Raw genomic sequence first — 22551 nt, forward strand, 5'->3', positions numbered from 1 at the left:
GCGCTCTACCACTTGAGCCACAGCGCCACTTCCGGCTTTTTTCTTTTTGCTTATGTGGTGCTGAGGAATGGAACCCAGGGCCTCATGAATGCAAGGCAAGCGCTCTACCACTGAGCCACCTTCCCAGCCCCGAGGGGTTATCTTTACATACATCAGGTAATAAGTACATTTCCTTTCACATGTGTCATCTGTTCCCTACCTCATCACTTTTATGACAAGTGCACATTGTGGGAGTGTGAGGTCCTGTATTTCTCCTATTTTGTTCAATTACAGTTAGGTCAAAAGAATGAAGGGGAGGAAGTGGATGTTTTGGCTGCTTTTGTTCAGGATTGTTCTTTGGCTTTAACTTAAAGAAATCTCACTACATACACCAATCTGACCTCAAGCTTATTTTGTTACCCAAACTAGCCTCAAATTCACAATCCTCTGTCAGCCTGCTGAGTGCTGGGATTAATTAAAGGCATAAGCCACTCACACGTGGCAAGGTTGGCAGGTTGTTTGGATATACATCACTGTGCATAGGGTAAATTTAGATTAATGGGTGCTTCTATAAAATGACCTCTCTATATATAATAATTTCATTTTTCCAGCTGTGTGGGCTTGGCTTAAGTGCTAGAGTATTTGCATGATATGGGCAAGGCCCTGGCTTTAATCACCAATACCAGTCAATAACATTTTTCATCAGTGGATTTTTTTTTAATAAGACAGCCATGTTACAAAGCATGGAACATGTTTTTTTTTTTCTATTTAACCTTTGTGAGAAAATATTGGTTTAATCCACAGGTACTAAATAGGCATGTTTTAACCTTTATAACCCTTGAACTGGAAATTATTTCATTTTCTATATACTGGTAGCCTAATAAGTTTATATTCTCCAAAAGTTAAAAGGAACTAGATCTGAAACTTGTCTTAGTCTATGTATTTCCTTATAAAACCTAAAGTTTATAGTTCCCATTTAAAATTTTTATTCTCTAGGACATTTTCTTTGTTACTGGTTCCTAGAGACTAATTTTTTTTAAAATTTTTCATTGGCAAAGTAGTTTAGGTGAGTTTATTTGATTCTCTGATCTCTTGCACAGAGTAGTCAACAAATGTTTGTTGACTAAATGAAAGAAAAGATAACAGTTTATTTCAGAACCTTGACATTTCCTTCATGGAAGTGTATTTGGGGATGATCTATAAAGAATAGTTTCAAGCCTGGTGATGGTGCCTCACACCTGTATTCCTAGCTACTCAGGAGTCTGAGATCTGAGGATCACAGTTTAAAGCCAGCGTGGGCAGGAAAGTCCCTTAGACTCTTATCTCCAATTAACCACCAAAAAGCTTAGAGTTGTGGCTCAAGTGGTAAAGGGCTAGCTTTGAGCAAAAGAAACTCAGAGACAGTGCCCCGGCCCCAGGACCAGCGCACCCACACATAAAGCTTCAGTAGCATATTTTTGAAAGAGAAGGAAAGACTAAAAGGGCTAATGTATTTTATTTTCAGCTTACAAGTGTTTCTGTCTCAAACTGTGTCACCTGACTCATAACCCAAGGTTACTGTACTTTAAAAAAAAAACAAAAACAAAAACAAATTGGCCTGGCACCAGTGGCTCATACCTATAATCCCAGCAATTTAGAAGGATAAGATTTGAGGATCATGATTCAAAGCCAGCCTAGGCAGGAAAGTCTTATGAGATTCTTATCTCCAGTTAACCACCAGAAAACCGGAAGTGGTGCTGTGGTAAAATGCCTTGAGCAAAAAATCTCAGAGACAGCACCCAAACCCAGAATACAAACCCCACAACCAACAACAACAAAAAAAAAAAAAAATGGAGACTTACCTAGTTTCTCACCTCCTCACCTGTTGCTATGATAGGATTTTTTTTTCCCCTCATTTATTGCACAAATAAAAATTGCAGTCCTGCCATGTCAATTGTCTTTAGTATTCTGTGTTCCTTCCCAGTGCTTCTCTATGTAAATACACATTCTGATGTCCTTGAGAGTAATCAATGTGTATAATTGTAATTTTGTCTTGGTATATTAAAACTTTGCAGCTGGGCAAGGGAACTTAGCAAGGAAGGTACAAACAGTGCTGATCTGTCAGGGTAGGAACATGACCAGAAGTATATAAGGGTGGTGATTAAACCATCCTTATTTCACTGCTTCCCTGTCCTCAAGACATCTTTCTGCCATCATGGGTACCATGGTATGTATCACGTGCATGGGATCATGAGTATCTTGTCTGAGGCTTCATTGACCATAAATGAAGCAGTCTGTGAGTAGGGGAACCCTTCAGACTATATTCTGAGCTACATAACTTTTGCCATTTTGTTATTCCTCAGTGTGTGGGGTGGGGCGGTGGGGGGGGGGAGGGGGCTGGCAGACAGGGAGGTGGAGGTGGGTAGGGAGTAGTTTTTTGGTCTGGCAGTTGTGCTTCAGCAACTCTAAGCTCTGTACTTGCAAGACCCTAAAGAGATGGCAAAGTGATAAGACTTTTAAGAAGTAGAAAACAACTTACTGGTTCTTCAGTTCATGTCATAGAAGTCACACAGTGGCAAATAAAACTAGAAAAATATAGCTGAGGGGTAGGAGAGAGAAAAATGAAAAAGGTAACATTGATCAAGGTGTTGTACTTAACCTGACTTGGAGAACTGTAACCTCTTTGTACAACTAAATAATTTTAAAATAAATCCAGCCGAGTGGTATGCCACAAGTTTATGATTCAATAAATACTCTGTGGACTAATGTGTGTTGTATTTTTTAATGTATTTGGATTACAGGCACAATCCTTAAACATGTTGAATTAGATGGGAAATGATTCCATTAACTGATGCTTGGTCTCAATAATTTCTCTCAGCCAGTGTTCTCGAAAGCGAATTGTTCCGGGTCTATAGAGGGAGAAAAACACACCAAAAACTTTTTAAATCAAACAAAATGTTGGGTCAGGGATTCCTTTTTTGTTACATTCCTAGTAAATAAGAAGCTTTTCTTTTTCTTCCGGGGGGTGGGGGGGCTATTCCTGGAACTCAGGGCCTGGGCACTGTCCCTGGGCTTTTGTCCTCAAGGCTAGTGCTCTATCACTTGATCCACAGCTTCGCTTCTATCGTTTTGGTGGTTAATTGGAGATAAGAGTCTCACAGACTTTCCTGTCTGGGCTGGCTTTGAACCATACTCCTCAGATTTCAACCTTTTGAATAGCCAGGATTACAGGCATGAGCCACCGACACTTGGCTCTGTGTATGTTCTTTACTGTTCCTTAAGCCCAGTCAATGAGAGTTTTAACAAGCTTAATAAAAAGTTTTATATATATATATATATATATATATATATATATATATATATATATATATATGTTAATTCCATAGGATTTTCAAGTCTCCTATAGAAACAAGACATGACCCTCTTTGCCCCACCCATCTCCAGCAATTTTCCTCAAGCTCATTCCTGAAAAACCAAGTGCTAAGGAAAACAATTTTTTACAATGGCAGAATCATATTTTAAGTCTATTATAATGAGTTAATCCTGCTGGATTCCTGGAATATGATGACCTTCCCTTGTGCCTTTAAAATAAATCCCCAAATAGTTTGTTACCTTTGAACTAATGCTTGGCCCTCAAGGAAATATTTGACATCAATAGGCATTTCCTACAAGAGAGAAGGAGAACTGTCAGTCTAGGACAATTAGACCAACCCTTAATATCTTTGCTCCTTATGTACATATGTATACTCTTGATTTTCCATAATTGATCACAATTATAAACCCGAGAGTCTATACGTGGTAGTTCTTTGTCACTGAAAATGTATTCTGCAAAAGATTAAATACCTTAATCCACTTCCCTAAATGGGAGACAAGTTGGCCAAGGCTGTGCTTCTCATAAATAGAAGCAATACTGAGTCATTTGGCTTTTATTTCTTGGTCCGAGCCCAGGGCTCAAACTCTGTACTATAGCTGCTTTTTTGCTCATTGCCTAGCACTCCTACCAACTGAGCCATGCCTCCAAACCCTCATGTGGCTTCTTTACATGTTCCAGATTCTTCAGCTGTCAAGCTACCTCTTAGGAGTGACATCAGAAGGGAATTGTACAGATGAACAAGGTTTGAAGATTTTGTCTTAGTAATGAGGTTTAAACTCAAGCCCCTGTGCTTGCTAGATAGGTGCTCCACAACTTGATCCATATCCCTAGTCTTTGTGCTTTACATTTTTTGTCAGGTAGTGGCTGATGGTTTTTTTCCCAGCATCAGACCTCAATCCTCCCATCTGTGTCCGCTCAAGTAGCCAAGAGCAAAGAGGCAAATGGCACATGGTCTCCCTGATATGTGGATGCTAAAGCCAAAATGCAAGGGGATATGAGAAAGTAAACAGGACTGGAGAAACAAAGGACTTCACTCATTGTGTTGTATCATTGCTAAATGACTCCATGTTCTTGACCACATATATGCGCACAACAGAGGGAAGCTAGGAGGAGGATGCAGAATAAGTGGGAAACATGGGCTGGGAAGGTGGTTCAGTGGTAGAGCGCTTGCCTTGCATGCCTGAGGCCCTGGGTTCGATTCCCCAGCACCACATAAGCAAAAAGAAAAAAGCCGGAAGTGGTGCTATGGCTCAAGTGGTAGAGCGCTAGCCTTGAGCTGAAGAGCTGAGGTACAGCGCCCAAGCCCAGAGTTCAAGCCCCACGGTCGAAATTAAAAAAAAAAAAAAAAAGTGGGACACAGAAAAACAAACAACAAAGGGGCCCATCAGCTGCACTGGACATAGATGAAAATGAACTAAGCAACCCAAAGACAGCGATGGGAAGGGAGGAATGAGAGGGAAAGAAGGAACAGCCTACACTAAGCAAAAGGAAAGAAATGTAATCATCACCTGATGTGCAAGAAATAATTGTATTGTCAAAGCTCATAGAATTCACAAACTTTATAGACAATGATAATGACAATGTGCCTTGTGAAGGTTAAAATGTGTTTGTGCCTTTAAGTATCACGATTCTACAATACTGTGAAATATGTGACGTTTATGTACTCACCTAATCTCAATTAAAAAAACAAGTGAGAGAAGGGATGGGTTAGGAGCAATGGGTGACAATTTTGTTAGACACCTTGTATTCATATACTGTTTTGTAAAATGGGAACTCCTTTTTTATTTAATACTTTTTTATTGTAAAAGTACTGTACAGAGAGGTCACAGTTACATGAGTACATTTCCTATCAAGCATTGTTGCCTCCTCCTTTGTTTTTCCTCTATCATCCCTTCCCTCCCCACCTCCACAACTACACCCCCCTACTTTGCCTAAATTGTAAAGTTCATTTTCAACATAGTGTCTTGTACATCTCATTGTTACAATTTAAGCATCCCTATTTAAGCATTTTGTTTTTTCCCTTCCCCTCCCCAAATTAGAGAAGTGTATATACAAGGTGCAGGGCACCAACATCAAATACAGTGAAAACAGGGGTTATACCGTGGGGGAGGAACATACAAAGAAACAAAAAAAATCACATGGTACATTATAAATACGTTAGAAACAATAGCAAGCAAGAAAAAAACCACTTGTATCCCTATCTTGGGGTTCAATTTGCTTAACATCACCTTATCTGGTCATATGTACATAGCTTTTGAACTTTTTTGCTTGTCCTACTAGTTATTGCAAATAAGGGAAACCATGGGACCTATGTTTCTTTGGGCCTGGCTTACGTAATATAATTTTTTCCAAGTCTTTCCATAGGATGGGAACTTCTTTGTACAACTACTTAAAGATAAAAAAAAAAAAAAAGAAATGTACTCACTACCTGATTTATGTAACTGTAACCCCTCTGTACATCACCTTTGCAATAAAATGAACTCTAGGAAAGGGAAACAACAAGGTTTTTTCCTTTTTTGTCTTGTTTATTTGTCTTTGGGAGGGTAAGGGGTGCACAGAAATGGAGGGACAAAGGGTGAAGTGACACTCATCAGCAGTGACACTCATTAGACACTATGTTGAAAAGAAACTACAATACAACCTGTGGGTGGAGACAGGAGGGGAAAACGGAGAGAGCAAGGGAAGGGGTAATAAAGTCCCAAAAGAAATATGTTCTTTACCTGATTTATATAACTGTAATCCCTCTGTAATCACCTTTAGAATAACAATAAAAAGTAAAAAAAGAAATACCTGAGACTCTTATCTCCAATTAAGCAGTTCAAAGCTGGGAGTAGAGCAGTGGTTCAAGTGGCAGAGTGCCAGCCTTGCCTAAAAAGCTAAAGGACCCAGGCGCTGGTAGCTCACATCTGTAATCCTAGCTACTCCAGAGGCTGAGATCTGAGGATCGTGGTTCAAAGCCATCCCAGGCAGAAAGTCCCTGTGAGACTACTACCTCCAATTAATCACTCAAAGAAAACAGAAGTGGCGCTGCGGCTCAATGGTAGAGTGCTAGCCTTGAGCACAAAGAGGCTCAGGGACATCACCCAGGCCCTGAGTTCAAGCCCCATAATGGACAAAACAAACAAAAAGCTAAGGGATGGCTCTCAGGCCCTAGTGTGTGCGCACACCCGTGCTCCCCCACACCACACAGAGGACAATGTCATAGAGGAGAGAGTAATCGGCTGAGATAGACCATGCAAGATGAGGGAATCAGTATGAGGTCCCTGGACTGGATGACCTGGACTGGAGAGGTCAGCCAGTGACTGCAGCCTCGCTGTAGGGCATGGGGTAGGCAGGAGAAGCAGAGCTTACCGGAGGTTTTCTCTTGTTCACCTTGACAATGAAGAAGGCCGCGGCACTGACCCGTGGCATGGGCTTCAGAGCAGTAGGGACGCTCCAGCGCACACAGTAGATATAGCGGAAGCTGTGAACTATGTCGTCCCTCCTAACAAGAGTTGTGCAGCATACCCAGCGGTCTTCACTCTCCCAACTCTGTCTCATAGGAAAAAAAGGAGACAGAGACAGACAGAGACAGACAGACAGACAGACAGACAGACAGAGAAGCTGTCAGAGAAAGAAAAGCACACTTCTGCTGCTCTAGTGGCATCAATAAAGGCAGTGTGTATCTGTCAGGGTTAGTGTTTTGAAGCACTGACCTTTTTCTCCACTACTGGGGATTGAACCCAGGGACTCAAGTGAGCTAGGTAAGCACTTTACCACTTGAGCCACATTCCAGCCCGAGGAGCTAGGATTACAGGTGTCAGCCCTCACCACCTGGCTCCTCACAATTTTTTCTTATTGTGATTCAAGCTAGAATCAATTCCTAATTATCTGCAGAGTGGAGCAAAGAAAGGTGGGGCTGAAGTAAAACAAGGCAATTAGGCAAACATCATTTGAGATGTGGTTTGGGGGCTGCACAGACACCTAATGTGTTTGTGCAAATAGGTACCAGCCACACACTACACACTACTCACTATCTTGGGAGGTGAGAATAGCTAAAGGAGAAATAATTAATATAGACCTATAGGTCTGACTAGAAAGCAATGCAGCTGGTTTCAAGCATTTGTGAAAATTGGTTTCACTTGATTGCAACAAGGGACGGTTCAGAAAACAAAATCAGAGCCAAACACCAGTGGCTCGTGCCTGTAATTCCAGCTACTCAGAAGGCTGAGATCTTAGGAATGAGGTTTGAAGCCAACCAGAGAAGGAAAGTCTGTGAGACTCTTTTCTCCAACTCATTACCATAAAGCTGGAAGGAGAGCTGCGGCTCAAGTGGTACAGCACTGCCTTTAGCAAAAAAGATCACGGACAGTGCTACTCCCAGGACTGGCACAAACAAAGCAATCAAGATCAGAACAGAAAGGAGTCAGGCAATAGGAAGTTCCATGTCCCTTAATGCTTAGCCAGGTTCCAGTGGCTCATGCCTGTAACCTTAGCTATTCAGGAGGCTGAGATCTGAGGATTGTGATTCAAAGCCAGCTTGGGCAGGAAAAACCTATAAGACTTTCCACCAAAATAACCATCAAAAGCCTGAAGTAGAGCTGTGGCTCAATAGCATCCAGGCCCTGAGTTCAAGCCCTAAGATTAGCATGTACACACACACACACACACACACACACACACACACACACACACACACACACACACACACACACACACACACACACACACACACACACACACACACACACACACACACACACACACACACACACACACACACCACAATTTTTTTAAAAGGTAACTTCAATTTGCTGTTTAATCAGAAAGGCTTTGGACAAATGGCTCAATTATTGTGAGCTTTGAGCAGCCTCATCTGTAAAATGGGCACACAGATATGCCTACTCAGAAATTTTTTTGCAGTCTTGGGGCTTGGACTCAGGGCCTGAGTACTGTCCCTGAGCTTCTTTTTGCTCAAGGCTAGCGCTCTACCGCTTGAGTCACAGTGCCACTTCTGGCTTTTCCTGTTTATGTAGTACTGAGGAATTGAACCCAGGGCTTCAAGCATGCTAGGCAAGCACCTACGGCTTGAGTCACAGTGCCATTTCTGGCTTTTTCTGTTTATGCAGTACTGAGGAATTGAACCCAGGGCTTCAAGCATGCTAGGCAAGCATTCTACCACTAAGCCACATTCTGAGCCCCCCCTACTCAGATTGTTGTGAGGATTAAATGAGATAATATATAATGAAGTGCTTAGCAGTGCTTGCACACAGCACACATTTCCTGATGTGTGGTAGATCCTGGGTGATAAGCTTGCAGAAAAACCCCCATTAGAAATGCCAGGTGCCTACTCAGCAGACCCCACTTCTAGAGTGACGGCATGTGTAGAACTGGGCACAGGGTGATCTTATGTCATGACTTGTACATAGCTTTTAGCTTCTTGTTTTCTTCTTTTTATACATGCACTGGAGCTTGAACACAGATCTTCATGCTCTTGCTTAGCTTTTTCACTCAAGGCTGGCACTCTACCACTTGAGCCATACCTCTACTTCTGGCCATTGTCTGGTTAATGGTTAATTGGAGATAAGAGTGTCATGGACTTTTCTGCCCGGGCTGGCTTCGAACTGTGATCCTTGGATCTCAACCTCCTAAGCAGCTAAGATTACAGGCATGAGCTATGGCTTGGATCTTAAACTTTTGATCAAGCAAGAGCCTTTTTATTGTTCCTGACTCTCAGTATGACAAAGTGGAGTAGCAAACTTACTGAGACATATTTATGAATTTGTCTCCGGCATCTTTCTGCTGTGAATTCACCATGAGTGAGCCACTTGACATTTTTGATGGGACTTTGAGAATCTGAAAACAAAGGATAAATTAGTGAGTTGGCTCAAAAGGCTGTGATTACATAATGGGACAAATCTTTACACTACCACATAGGATTCCTACCTTGGATAAACTCAACAGCAGCAGCAATGACTTCCTTGACTAAAGCCAGAGCTATTTCAGTCACACTCCTCTGGTCTTGTTGCTTTAACACATTCTTGTCTACTGTATCCATTGAAGTCCCTTTGTCCTTTGTAGCCATCTTTGTTTTACTACTGGTTTTAAAGCCATTGTCCTTTATCTTTACCTTCTTCTTCTTTGGGGACTTTCTTGGCCTATCCATTTTTTTTAACCTAGATAAAGAAACTCAAATGTGGTACCTATACACAATGGAATTTTACACAGTCATTAGAAAAAAAAGATATGTCATTTACAGGAAGGAAATGGCACTGTGGCTCAAGTGGTAGAGTGCTGAAGAGCTGAGGGACAATGCCCTCACCCAGAGTTCAAGCCGCAAGACTGACAAAAACAAAAAACAAAACAAGCCTGAAGCATATCATTTTCAGGGAAATGGATGGACCTAGAACAAATCATGTTAAGTAAGCCAAATTCAGAGAGACAAATGGTGCATGTTTTCTCTCATATGTGGAAGCTAGATCTAAAATATACCAGGACATGATAAATTATACAAAGGAGGATATTCTTAGGTGAGGAACACAAAGGCACAATGCCATTTATTGAAATGAACTCCAGGAAATGGAAACAAAGAGGGTTTTCTCTGTTGTTTTTGCTATCATTTCTTTTGTCTTGTTTGTTTATGTCTTTGAGAGGGTAAGGGGGAATAGAAATAGAGGAACAAAGGGTGAATAAATGTAGCAGTGGTACCCACTAGACACTATGTTGAAAATGAACTATAAAACTTATAGATGGCAACAAGAAGGAAAAACTGGGAGAGAAAAACTGGGAGTAAGGGAAGGGGTGACATTGTTTAAAAGGAAATGTACTCATTACTTGATTTATATAACTATAACCCCTCTGTACATTGCCTTTTTAAAATATGTTTTAAAAGTAAAAATACTGTACAGAGGGATTACAATTACATGAGTAAGGTAATGAGTACATTTCCTATCCAGTATTGTTACCTCCTCCTTTGTTTTTCCCCTACCATCCTTTCCCTCCCCACCTCCCCAACTCCTCCCTCCCCCTCCCCAAATTGTAAAGTTGTAAAGTTCATTTTAAACATAGTGTCTTGTATATCTCATTGTTACAATGGGTCAACCTGTATCCTTATTTTAGCATGTTGTTATTTCCCTTCCCCTCCCCAAATTAGAAAAATGTATATACAAAATGCAGGGCACCAACATCAAATACAGTGAAAATAGGGGTTATACTGTAGGGGAACAACATACAAGAGAAACAAAAAAAAATCACATAGTACATTTTAAATACATTAAAAATAAAGTAGCAAGCAAGAAAAAAAACTCTTGTGTCCCTATCTTGGGGTTCATTTCACTTAACATCATCTTATATGGTCATATGTACATAGCTTTTGACTTTTCTGCTTGTCCTAGACATATCCTAGATATTCATTGCCTTTTTTGTGTCATGGGGCTTGAACTCTGGGACTGGGCGCTGTCCCTCAGCTCTTGACCTCAAGGCTAGTGCTCTACCACTTGGGCCACAGCACCACTTCAGGTTTTCTGGTGGTTTATTGGAGATAAGAGTCTCACGGACTTTCCTGTCTGGGCTGGCTTTGAACCAATCCTCAGATGTCAACCTCCTGAGTAGCTAGGATTACAGATGTAAGCCACCAGCACCCAGCTAAGCTTGAGTTTCTTTAAGAATTTTTCTTATTGTTATTATAAAGGCAATGTAGTAGGGCACTGGTGACTCATGCCTGTAATCCTAGCTACTCAGGAGGCTGAGATCTTAGGATCATGGCTCAGAGCCAGCCCAGGCATAACAGTCCATGAGACTCTTGTCTCCAATTCACCACCAAGAAACCAGAAGTGGTGCTATGGCTCAAAGTGGTAGAGTGCTAGCCTTGAGAAAAAGAGCTCAGGGACAGTGCCCAGGCCCTGAGTTGAAGTCCCATGACAAAAAAAAGAAAGAAAGGAGGAAGGAAGGAAGGAAGGAAGGAAGGAAGGAAGGAAGGAAGGAAGGAAGGAAGGAAGGAAGGAAGGAAGGAAGGAAGGAGAGAGACAGAGACAGAGACAGAGAGAGGAAGATAGAAAGAAATTCAAGGGGTTAGGAAGGTGGCTTAGTGGTAGAGTGCTTGCCTAACATGCATGAAGCCCTGGGTTCAATTCCTCAGTACCACATAAACAGAAAAGGCTAGCAATAGTGCTGTGGCTCAAGTGGTAGAGTGCTAGCCTTGAGCAAAAGAAGCCCAGGGACAGTGTCCAGGCCTTGAGTTCAAGCCCCAGGACTGGCAAAAAAAAGAAAGAAATTCAAGCTGGGCACTGGTAGCTCATGCCTGTAATCCTAGCTACACAGGAGGCTGAGATCTGAGGATCACAGTTCAAAGCCAGCCCAGTCAGAAAAGTCTGTGACACTCTCATCTCCAATTAACCACCAGAAAATCAGAAGTGGTTCTGTGGCTCAAGTGGTAGAGCACTCACCTTGAACTGAAGAGCTCAGGGACAGTGCCTAGGTCCAGAGTTCAAGCCCCACAACTGACAAAAAGAAAAAAGAAAAGAAAAGAAACTCAAGAAGTTACTGTCTGCTTGTGTATGTCATTCTTACTCTTTTCTTTTTATTGTAAGTACTAACTTTGGTTAACACTTCAAAAAAAATAAATCCTCGTAGATAATTAATGAGCATCCTCCTTTTGTAGGCATGCTTTTTTTAATTACTCTATTCAGGATGCCTGGTATGACCTAAGTTTTATCACATTGAGAAAAACATTTGAGACCATGCTCCAATAGCTTATGCCTATAATCCTAGCTACTCGGGAAGCTGAGATCTGAGGATCTTGGTTCAAAACCAGCCAAGGCAAGGAAGTCTATGAGACTATTATTTCCAACTCACCACCAAAACGCCAGAAGTGGAGCTGTGGCTCAAGTGGTAGAGCATTAGCCTTGAGCAAAAAAAGCTAAAGGACAGCATCCAGGCCTTGAGTTCAAGCCCCAGTACCTATACCAAGAGAAAAAAAGAAAAAGAAGACAGGAGGGCAGTGGAGTCCTGCTCTCACATATTCATCTGCAATCCAGCATGTACCCGCTCTCTTTCTTAGAGTCAAGGTCTTACTATGTAGCCCAGGTTGGCCTCCAGAGCTACTCTTTTTTTTTTTTTTTTTTGCCAGTCCTGGGGTTTGGACTCAGGGATTGGGCACTGTCCCTGAGTTTCTTTTGCTCAAGGCTAGCTCTCTACCATTTGAGCCACAACACCACTTCTGGCTTTTTCTGTGTATGTGGCACTGAGGAATCGAACCCAGGGCTTCATGTATGCTAGGTAAGCACTCTACCACTAAGCCACCTCCCCCTACACCCCCTGCTCTCTTTCTTGAAGGACACCCTTGTTTCCTTCTTTGTCATGATTGCTCCACCATACTGCAAAAGGAAACCAGTTCCTATGGCCTTCAACCCAAAAATAATTTAAATGCCTTCTGAATAATTTAGGCCTTGATATTAGCATTTTATGCTCTGTTTGCCTCTGCCTCAGTTCCCTCTTGCATCTTATGGGTAGACAGGATCAGATGCTAAGGGAAATGGGGTCTATCTAGGGTATGTATGCCAGAGCAAGAAAAGGCTAAAGGATAGGTGATAAGTGTATCTAAATGCCGCTACCACTGAAAAACTGTGTCCCCATGGCCCTCACACCATGCCTGTTTGGCCAAAGCAGTTTGCTACCAACTAGACAACCCCACAAAAGGATTTTTAGAAATTGCTCCCATTAGGAGACTTTGATGAATAATCCATACAGTGTCTTGATCCTTTGTGGAATTGCCCATTTGGTGACTTAGCTTTCAGCAAATTGTCTATTGATAAATCAAGTAGAAGCCAAATCTGTGAGCTATAACAAGCAAATGACATGGGGACTTTATGCATGGAAGACAACCTTAAGACCTTTTTCAGGGAGACTGTGCTCCAATAGGAGGGGGCAGGTGAGGATCAGGGCTCAGAGAGCAGCTGTTTTTATCTTCACACATCTGTGGACACACATTTTTCTTGAGCATCCCTCCCACTAGCGTCTCCTAGTTCTTTTTTCTTCCCTTCCCTTCCTAATAGGTGGGCAGAATGGATGGGAAGAAATGAGGGTAGGTCAAGTTTTGGGTCTGAGTGATAATTATAGAGAACCAGATCAGAACATTTTTAAGGGCTCCCCATCCTTAAGAAACCCCAATACCTGAGTGAGTGGATATGTTTGAAGCAGTAGGAGCAGTAGTTGAGGAAGCCTCAGGAGTCTCTTAGCAACTTTGATTCAAGGTTCTCGGAATGTTTACAAGTGCTGCCAGGGCAACACCAATTTCAACCAATGGGAAGCAAAATTCAGTTTCAGAAATAATCAGCTGTCTTGCTTCCTAAAAGAGGAAAGTGGGAGAAAGGAAGGCAAGGCAGGGAGGGCCAACCACAGTAATCATGTGACCTGTAACAGGCCTAAGCTGGAGGAATTAAATCCAGCTTCTTTCCAGCAAATGAGCTTGCAGGACTCTGTCAGGACCAGTAATGAGATATTCCTCAGCTCACATGCACTGTGAATCCTGTCACCATGTGGTCATTTACTTACAATTGCTATACATTCATATTACACTTCAACAAACCTAGGCACAGTGTCAATTCCCAGCCTGGCTGGGAATGTGGCTTAGTGGTAGAGTGCTTTTTTTTTTTTTTTTTTTTTTTTGGGTCCAGTTATGGTGCCTGAACTCTGGGTCTGGGCGCTGTCCTTCAGCTCTTCAGCTCAAGGCTAGTGCTCTACCACTTGAGCCATAGCGCCACTTCCGGCTTTTTTCTTTTTGCTTATGTGGTGCTGAGGAATCGAACCCAGGGCCTCAGGCATGCAAGGCAAGCACTCTACCACTGAGCCACCTTCCCAGCCCATAGAGTGCTTTGCCTTGCATGCATGAAGCCCTGGGTTCAATTCCTCAGTACCACATACACAGAAAAAGCTGGAAGTGGTGCTGTGGCTCAAGTGGTACAGTGCTATCCTTGAGCAAAACAAACTCAAGGACAATGCCCAGGCTCTGAGTTCAAGCCCCCAAACTGGCAAAAAAAAAAAAAATGCCCCAATTGTTAAACCCAGAGCTGGCTGGCTTCAGGGATCTTTTTCTTTTTCCCTTTCAAATTCTGAGATTGAAGACCTCCCTTGTGTCTGACTGTTCTTTAAGATTTGTGTGTGACACAGGGATGGTTTAACATACGTAAGTCAATAAATGTAATCCAACATATCAACAGAGCCAAGGTCAAGAATCACATGATTATCGCTACAGATGCAGAAAAGGCCTTTGACAAAATTCAACATTCATTCATGCTAAAAGCTCTGGAGAAAATAGGAATAGAAGGAACATTTCTAAAAACAATAAAAGCCATTTATGACAGACCAATAGCCAATATTATACTTAATGGGGAAAAGCTACAACCAATTCTCCTAAAATCAGGAACAAGGCAAGGATGCCCACTGTCTCCACTCCTCTTCAATATAGTCCTAGAACCCTTAGCCAGGGCAATAAGGCAAGAAAAAGACATTAAAGGGATCCGCATAGGAAAAGAAGAAGTTAAACTATCCCTTTTTGCAGACGACATGATACTATACCTCCACGATCCCAAAAACTCCATCCCCAAACTCTTAGAAATCATAAATCACTTTGGCAAAATAGCAGGATACAAAATAAACCCACAAAAATCAGTTGCCTTCCTATACACTGATAATGTACAGGAAGAGAGGGAAATAAAGGGAGCAACCCCATTCACAATAACCTCCCGAAAAATAAAATATTTAGGAATTAACCTAACCAAAGATGTAAAAGAACTATTTAATGAGAACTATAAAAAGTTAAAGAAAGAAATTGCAGAAGACACTAGGAAATGGAAAGACCTCCCATGCTCCTGGATAGGCCGACTTAATATAGTAAAGATGGTAATACTTCCAAAACTAATATACAAATTCAACGCAATTCCTATTAAAATCCCAATGACGTACATCACTGAAATACAGAAAACAGTCCAAAAATTCATATGGAACAACAAAAGACCTAGAATAGCCAAAACAATTCTAGGGGATAAAGACAATATGGGAGGGCTATCCATGCCGAACTTCAAACTCTACTACAGAGCTATAATAACAAAGACAGCATGGTACTGGCACAAAAACAGACCCGAAGACCAATGGAACAGAATAGAAGATCCAGAAATAAATCCACAGGCCTACAGCCAGCTGATATTCGACAAAGGAGCCAAAGACATACAATGGAAGAAACACAGCCTCTTCAACCGCTGGTGCTGGGAAAACTGGGCAGCCACATGCAGAAAACTAAAAGTGGACCCCAGCCTATCACCATGCACCAACATCAACTCAAAATGGATTAAAGACCTTAACATTAAACCTGAATCTCTGAAACTACTGCAGGACAGAGTAGGAGAGACACTTGAACTAATAGGCACAGGAAGGAACTTCCTGAACAGAGTCCCAGGGTCACAACAAATTGGAGAGAGACTCGACAAATGGGACTACCTTAAAATAAAAAGCTTCTGCACAGATAAAGCTATCACAACCAAGCTAGAAAGACAACCAACTAATTCGGAAAAAATATTTACCAGCAATATATCAGACAAGGGGTTAACATCCTGTATATACAGGGAACTCAAGAAACTAATTCCTCCCAAACCCAACAAACCAATTACTAAATGGGCAAGGGAACTAAAGAGGGACTTCTCAAATGAAGAAATAAAAATGGCAAAGAAACACATGAGGAAATGTTCATCATCCCTGGTGGTGAAGGAAATGCAAATAAAGACAACCCTGAGATACCACCTTACCCCAGTCAGAATGTCCCACATCCACAAATCAGCCAACGACAAATGCTGGAGGGGATGTGGAGAACGAGGAACGCTATTACACTGCTGGTGGGAATGTACACTCATACAACCACTTTGGAAAGCAGTCTGGAGGGTCCTTAGAAAGCTAAAGATTGACCTCCCTTACGACCCAGTCATACCACTTCTAGGCATCTACCCTGAACAACAGGAACCAATATACAAGGACACGTGCACCTCCATGTTTATTGCAGCACTGTTCGCAATAGCTAGGAGATGGAAACAACCTAGATGCCCCACCACAGATGAATGGATCCAAAAATTGTGGTATCTATACACAATGGAATATTATGCAGCCATTAGAAATGACAAAATAATGGCATTTGCAGGGAAATGGATGGAGCTAGAAGGAATCATGTTGAGCGAGGTAAGCCAAGAACGAAGAGACAAACAGTACATGGTCTCCCTGATAAGTGGATGATGAATCCAAAATGTTAGGTGATATGACAAAACTAACAGGACTTAAGAAACAAAGAACTCCCACTCATCTGGTTGAACCACTACTAAATATCCCCATGCTGCTGATCACATATATGGTATATAACATATGAGCACCGTTATATATTACAGACTGTGATAGACAATTTGCTCCAGGAAAGTTAGAATGAACTTGTGACTTTAAATGAGCATCATTATTCCACAATACTGTGAATTTCCGGAAATTAAGTAATCACTTAATCCCGATCAAAAAAAAAAAAAAAAAAAAAAAAAGAACCTTGGGGAAGGGAGGGAGGGAGGGGATGGTAGGGGGAAAACAATGGAGGGGGTAACAATGTTCAAGAGGAAGTGGAAGTGTACTCATTACCTCACTCATGTAACTGTAACCCTCTGTATAGTATCTCTACAATAAAAAAAAATAAAAATTAAAATAAATAAATAAATTAAAAAAAAAAGATTTGTGTGTGTACATGAGTCAAGCATGAGAGACTATAACATAATGAATAGCAGCACAGAGTCAGGACCAACTTACTTCACACTTTTCTTTCTCAGTTTCCTTGTCTATAAAATGGGGGTGATATTTAAAGAAGAGGGTTTTGATGTTTTGTGGTGCTGTGGCTGGAATGTAGGACCTCACATGCGCTATACAAGCATTCTGCTACTGAGTCACATTCCCACACCTAGAATACTTTCCTTTTTTTTTTTTTTTTTTTTGTTGATTGTGGGGCTTGAACTCTGGGCCTAGACACTGTCCCTCAGCAATTCAGCTCAAGGCTAGTGCTCTACCACTTGAGTCTTAGTGCCACTTCCAGTTTTTTGAGTGGTTTATTGGAGATAAGAGTCTCGCTGGCTTTCCTGCCCAAGCTAGCTTTGAACCGTGATTCTCAGATCTCAGCCTCCCGAGTAGCTAGGATTACAGGTGTGAGCCATCAGCAGCTGGCTATATTTTCCTTTTTTGAGACAAAATCTTAAAAACCAGTCTGTCCTCAAACTCATAATCCTCCCACTTCTACCTCTTGAGTTCTGGGATTATAGGCATGCACCATGAAGCCCCTATAGACTAGCTGGTTTTGTTTGCTTTTTTCAGAAGAGGATTAAAAGAGAACAATGGCTGGATGCCAGTGACTAAAGTCTATACGATAAACGACTCAGAAGGCTGAGATCTGAGAACTGGTTTGAAGCTAGCCCAGGCAGGAAAGTCCATGAGATTCTAATCTTCAATAAACCACCAAAAAGCCAAAAATGGAGTTGTGGCCCGAGTGGTAGTGCACTAGCTTTAAGCACAAAAAAATTAAGGGAGAGTGCTCATGTCCTGGGTTCAAGCCCCAGGACTGGTGCACAGGTGTACACAGACGCAGGCTCAAGCATATGCATATGTATGTGTGTGTTATGTGCACACGCACACACACACACAAAGAGAACAATGCTGGGTATATTATAAACTCTATAAAGGTTAGGTATTATTCCTAGCATTATTGTTAAAATAGTAAGGATATTTTTAAATGGCATACATTTAAATGGTCATAACTTGTGAAACAAAAAGTTATTGACCCTGTGCCAGAATTCAGCTTTATTATTCCATGACATTCCCAAATCTCAGAATCCTTGACCTGAGCCATGCTATGTGAATGGAGTGGTTGCTAATCATGCGAGAATTACTGTCAATTCTAGCAAAGGAAAAGTGCATGGTTTGCGGGGGCTGGGAATGTAGCTTAGTGATACAGTGCTTGCCTAGCATGCATGAAGCCCTGGGTTTGATTCCTCAGTACCACATAAACAGAAAAAGCCTGAAGTGGCACTGTGGCTCAAGTAGTAGTGTTAGCCTTGAGCAAAAGGACAGTGTCCAGGCCCAGTTCAACACCATAGGACTGGCACACACAAAAAAGTGTCTTGTTTTTGTTACTTTTGTTTGCTTGCTTTTTTCCTGCTCTGCTTTATTTTTCAGATAGTGTCAGGACTTTTGCCCAAGCTGCTCTTCAACCACTATCCTCCTACATATCTGCCTCCTGCACAGCTGGGATTTTAGGTGGTAAACACCAGCACATTTAGTGGAAAATGTTGTTAAATGCTTTCATGGTAGAGCTAGGAGAGATTATTTTTCAGCAGATTTTTTAAAAAATGGGCTGGAAAGGTGGCTCAGTGGTAGAGTGCTTGCCTCCCATGCATGGGGCCTTGGGTTCGATTCCTCAGCACCACATAAACAGAAAAGGCCAGAAGTGGCGCTGTGGCTCAAGTGGTAGAGCGCTAGCCTTGAGCTGCAGAGCTGAGGGACAGTGCGCAGGCCTAGAGTTCAAGCTCCAAGACTGAACGAGAGAAAAAAAAACCTTCTGAGCTGGGAATGTGCTCAGTGGTAGAGGCTTGCCTAGCATGCATGAAGCTCTGGGTTCAATTCCTCAGTACCACATACACAGAAAAAGCCAGAAGTGATGCTGTGGCTCATTGTAGAGCCCTAGCCTTGAGCAAAAAGAAGCTCACGGACAGTGCCCAGGCCCAGAGTTCAAGCCCCAGCACTGGCAAAAAAAAAAATTATTTGAAGCAAGAGCTTATTAAACTCCACAGCTGGAACTTTGCTGGCTACCCCAAGGCCAAGATGTGGACAAATTCTGGATATAAAGTCTAACCAATACAAACAGTGTAAGTACCTGTAAAGTGTCAGGTGGTAGACTTGTGAAGTAAAGCTAAGGCACACTTCCTGCTCTCAGTGACCCAGCCTGTTTGGGAAGACAAGGTGCTGACATGAAAAAATAACTATCAAGTCAAAGCAGAGGACAGTGAAATGTCCGATTCAAACACAGGCCCTTTGGGTTTGGGCAGAATTTTTATTTTTTATTTATTTTTATTTTTTACCAGTCCTGCGACTTGAACACTGGGCCTGAGCACTGTCCCTGAGCTTTTGTGCTCAAGGCTAGCGCTTTACCACAGTTCCACTTCTAGCTTTTTGTTAATTCGATGAGTCTCACAGACTTTCTTGCCGGGGCTGGATTCAAACTGCCATCCTTAGATCTCAGCCTCCTTAATAGCTAGGATTACAGGCAGGAGTCATGTCACTGAATGAAATTGCCTCAAGTGAAGAAGGCCACCAGGCTATCCTGGGAAAGGTGAAGAGCCAAGAGTTCAAGCCCCATGACCTACCAAAAAAAAAAAAAAAATCAAGTGCTCCAATCCAGAGCCATTTACATACTAGGCAACAGCTCTCTCACTGAATTATATCCCAGCCCCCTAACTGGAATTTTAAACACTGATGATATAGGGCTGAGAATGTGGCTTAGTGGTAGAGTGCTTGCCTAGCATGCGTGAAGCCCTGGGTTCAATTCCTCAGTATCATATAAACAGAAAAAGCCAGAAGTGGCGCTGTGGCTAAGCAGTAGATTGCTAGCCTTGAGCAAAAGAAGCTCAGGGACTGTCTGGGAAAATGGTTTCGTGGTAGAGTGTTTGCCTGGCATGCATGAAGCCCTGGGTTTGATTCCTCAGTAGCACATAAACAGAAAAAGCCAGAAGTGGTGCTGTAGCTCAAATGGTAGAGTGCTAGCCTTGAGCCTAGAGAGGCTCAGGGTCAGTTCAAGCTGCAGGACTGGCAAAAAAAAAATTGACTACTTAGAAAAGGAACTAGAGGAAAATACACAACTTCCCCCACACACACACATTATCCTAGCAATCTCTGACTAAACGTTAAAAACAAACAAAACAAAAACACAAAAACTATTGTTGACTCTTGCTTTATAATCCCAGATACTCACGAAGCTGAGATCTGAGGATCAAAGTTCAAAGCCAGTCCCAGTAGAAAAGACCAGGAAACTCTCCAATTAACCAGTAAAGACCCTGGAATGGCTGGGAGCCAGTGGCTCACGCCTGTAATTCTAACTACTCAGGAGGCTGAGATCTGAGGATCACAGTTCAAAGCCAGAAAGGGCAAGAAGGCCCATGAGACCCTTATCTCCAATTAATCACCAAAAAAAGCTGGAAGTAGAGATGTGGTTCAAGTGGTAGAGTGCTAACCTTGAGCAAAAAAGCTCAGAGACAGTGTCTAGGCCTCAGTCCGAGCCCCAGGACTGACACAAAAATCCACGAATAGATCTGTGGCTCAAGCAGCAAAGCACCAGCCCTGGGCAAAAAAACTAAGGGATAGCACCTAAGCCCTTAGTTCAGGCCCTTCTTCTGGTACAGACATGCACAAGCACACATACACAATCTATTACAATGTTTAAAAGTATCTATGAAGTATTAGATGCTACACGCAGATAGGTGAGTGGTATACACTATATAAGTTCACAAGCATTGATGGGATTGTCTGCTAGCATTTTATAAAGGTAATAAAGCTACATTAGGTAGACTGCTTGATTTGGTATAGATTTTTGAAGAAATGCCTCTGGGAAGGAACACAAAGGTGCAATGCCTATGTGCATGTGATCATATAAAATAATATTTACAGGGCGGGGGGAGGCTGGGAAGGGATGTGATGGGTAAACAAAGGAGGAGGCTACAATGCTTGATAAGAAATGTACTCATGGGGCTGGGAAGGTGGCTCAGTGGTAGAGCACTTGCCTTGCATGCCTGAGGCCCTGGGTTTGATTCCTCAGCACCACATAAGCAAAAAGAAAAAAGCCAGAAGTGGTGCTGTGGCTCAAGTGGTAGAGCGCTAGCCTTGAGCTTAAGAGCTGAGGGATAGCACCCAGGCCCAGAGTTCAGGCCCCACGACCGGACCCCCCCCCAAAAAAAAAAAAAAAAAAAAAAAAAAAAAAAAAAGAAATGTACTCATTATCTTGCCCATGTAATTGTAACCCCTCTGTACAGTATGTTCACAAAAAATAAAAATAAAATTATAATAAATAAATAAATAAAATAAAATAATATATTTTTTTTTTTGGGTCCGGTCGTGGGGCCTGAACTCTGGGCCTGGGCGCTGTCCCTCAGCTCTTCAGCTCAAGGCTAGTGCTCTACCACCTGAGCCACAGCGCCACTTCCGGCTTTTTTCTTTTTGCTTATGTGGTGCTGAGGAATTGAACCCAGGGCCTCGAGCATACAAGGCAAGCGCTCTTCCACGAGCCACCTTCCCAGCCCATAAAATAATATTTATAAAATGAACTCCAGGAAATAAAACAAGAGGGTTTTTTCTTCAATGCTGTTTTTCTTTTATTTTCTTTTTGTTGTGATTGCTCATTTATCTATCCTTGGGAGGATAATGGGGAGGTAAAGAAATGGAGGGACAAAGGGTGAACAAATGTAGCAATGGTACTCACTAGATACTATGTTAAAAATGAACCATACAGAATTTTGTGAGTGGAGACAGGAAGGAAAAACTTGGAGAAAGTGAGGGAAGGGGTGACAGTGTTCAGAAAGAAACGCACTCATTACCTGACTTATGTAACTGTAACCCCTCTGTACGTTACCTTTATAATGACAGTAAAAAACATTTTTCAAAAGAAATGCCTCTGATAAATGCAGTCATGGTATTCAATATACACTATGTAAAGAATGAACTATGTAACTTGGGGGCTGGAATGGGAAGGAGAAACTGGGGGAAAGTGAAAGAAGAGGCAACATTGTTCAAGAAGCAATGTACTCATTACCTGATTTATGGAATTATAACCCTCTGTATAACAACTTAATAATAAAAAAAGAAATGCCTCTGATATTATGCTTCTGATGTTTATTTATTTGTTAAGCATTACATAGAATAATGCATAACCATTTAGCAAGAGCTGATGACTATAACTGAGTCATTTTTGCATCAATCAGGAAACTGCTTCCTTAATCAATGTTCTCCAAGCCCTGAAAAACAGTTTAAAAAGGAGATTGTGAAAATGCTGTTCCTGTTAGATATATCATATTCTTTATTTCCAGTGTCATAGAACAATTTTTCTATTACAGAAAATAATTTCATATCCCACGTTTCTCTAACAGAAACAATATGCAATTTAACTTAATTTTTTTGGTCGGTTGTGGGGCTTG

General features: G+C 41.8%; 1 protein-coding gene across 3 annotated transcripts; it reads right to left on the reverse strand.

The window, feature by feature from the left end:
* Positions 1-2701: 2701 nt before the first annotated feature.
* On the reverse strand, positions 2702-22350 carry Akap14 (A-kinase anchoring protein 14). Of its 3 annotated transcripts, XM_070039814.1 has the most exons (7): positions 13481-13557; positions 11755-11808; positions 9257-9486; positions 9075-9166; positions 6683-6862; positions 3571-3623; positions 2702-2867 (listed from the first exon to the last, which is right to left on the reverse strand). In XM_070039814.1, the coding sequence occupies exons 3-7, from the start codon at positions 9474-9476 to the stop codon at positions 2783-2785; spliced, it is 630 nt and encodes a 209-aa protein (XP_069895915.1). In that variant the 5' UTR covers positions 9477-9486; positions 11755-11808; positions 13481-13557; the 3' UTR covers positions 2702-2782. The 3 variants fall into 3 exon arrangements, with proteins under 3 accessions (XP_069895915.1, XP_069895916.1, XP_069895914.1); XM_070039815.1 differs by lacking the exons at positions 11755-11808; positions 13481-13557 and adding an exon at positions 22170-22350; XM_070039813.1 differs by lacking the exon at positions 11755-11808 and having other exon boundaries at positions 2714-2867; positions 13481-13560.
* Between the last annotated feature and the right edge of the window lie 201 nt (positions 22351-22551).

The sequence above is a fragment of the Dipodomys merriami genome, unplaced genomic scaffold (assembly GCF_024711535.1).
Source record: "Dipodomys merriami isolate MVZ:Mamm:240054 unplaced genomic scaffold, mDipMer1.0.p SCAF_3, whole genome shotgun sequence".
NCBI classification, from domain to species: Eukaryota; Metazoa; Chordata; class Mammalia; order Rodentia; family Heteromyidae; genus Dipodomys; species Dipodomys merriami.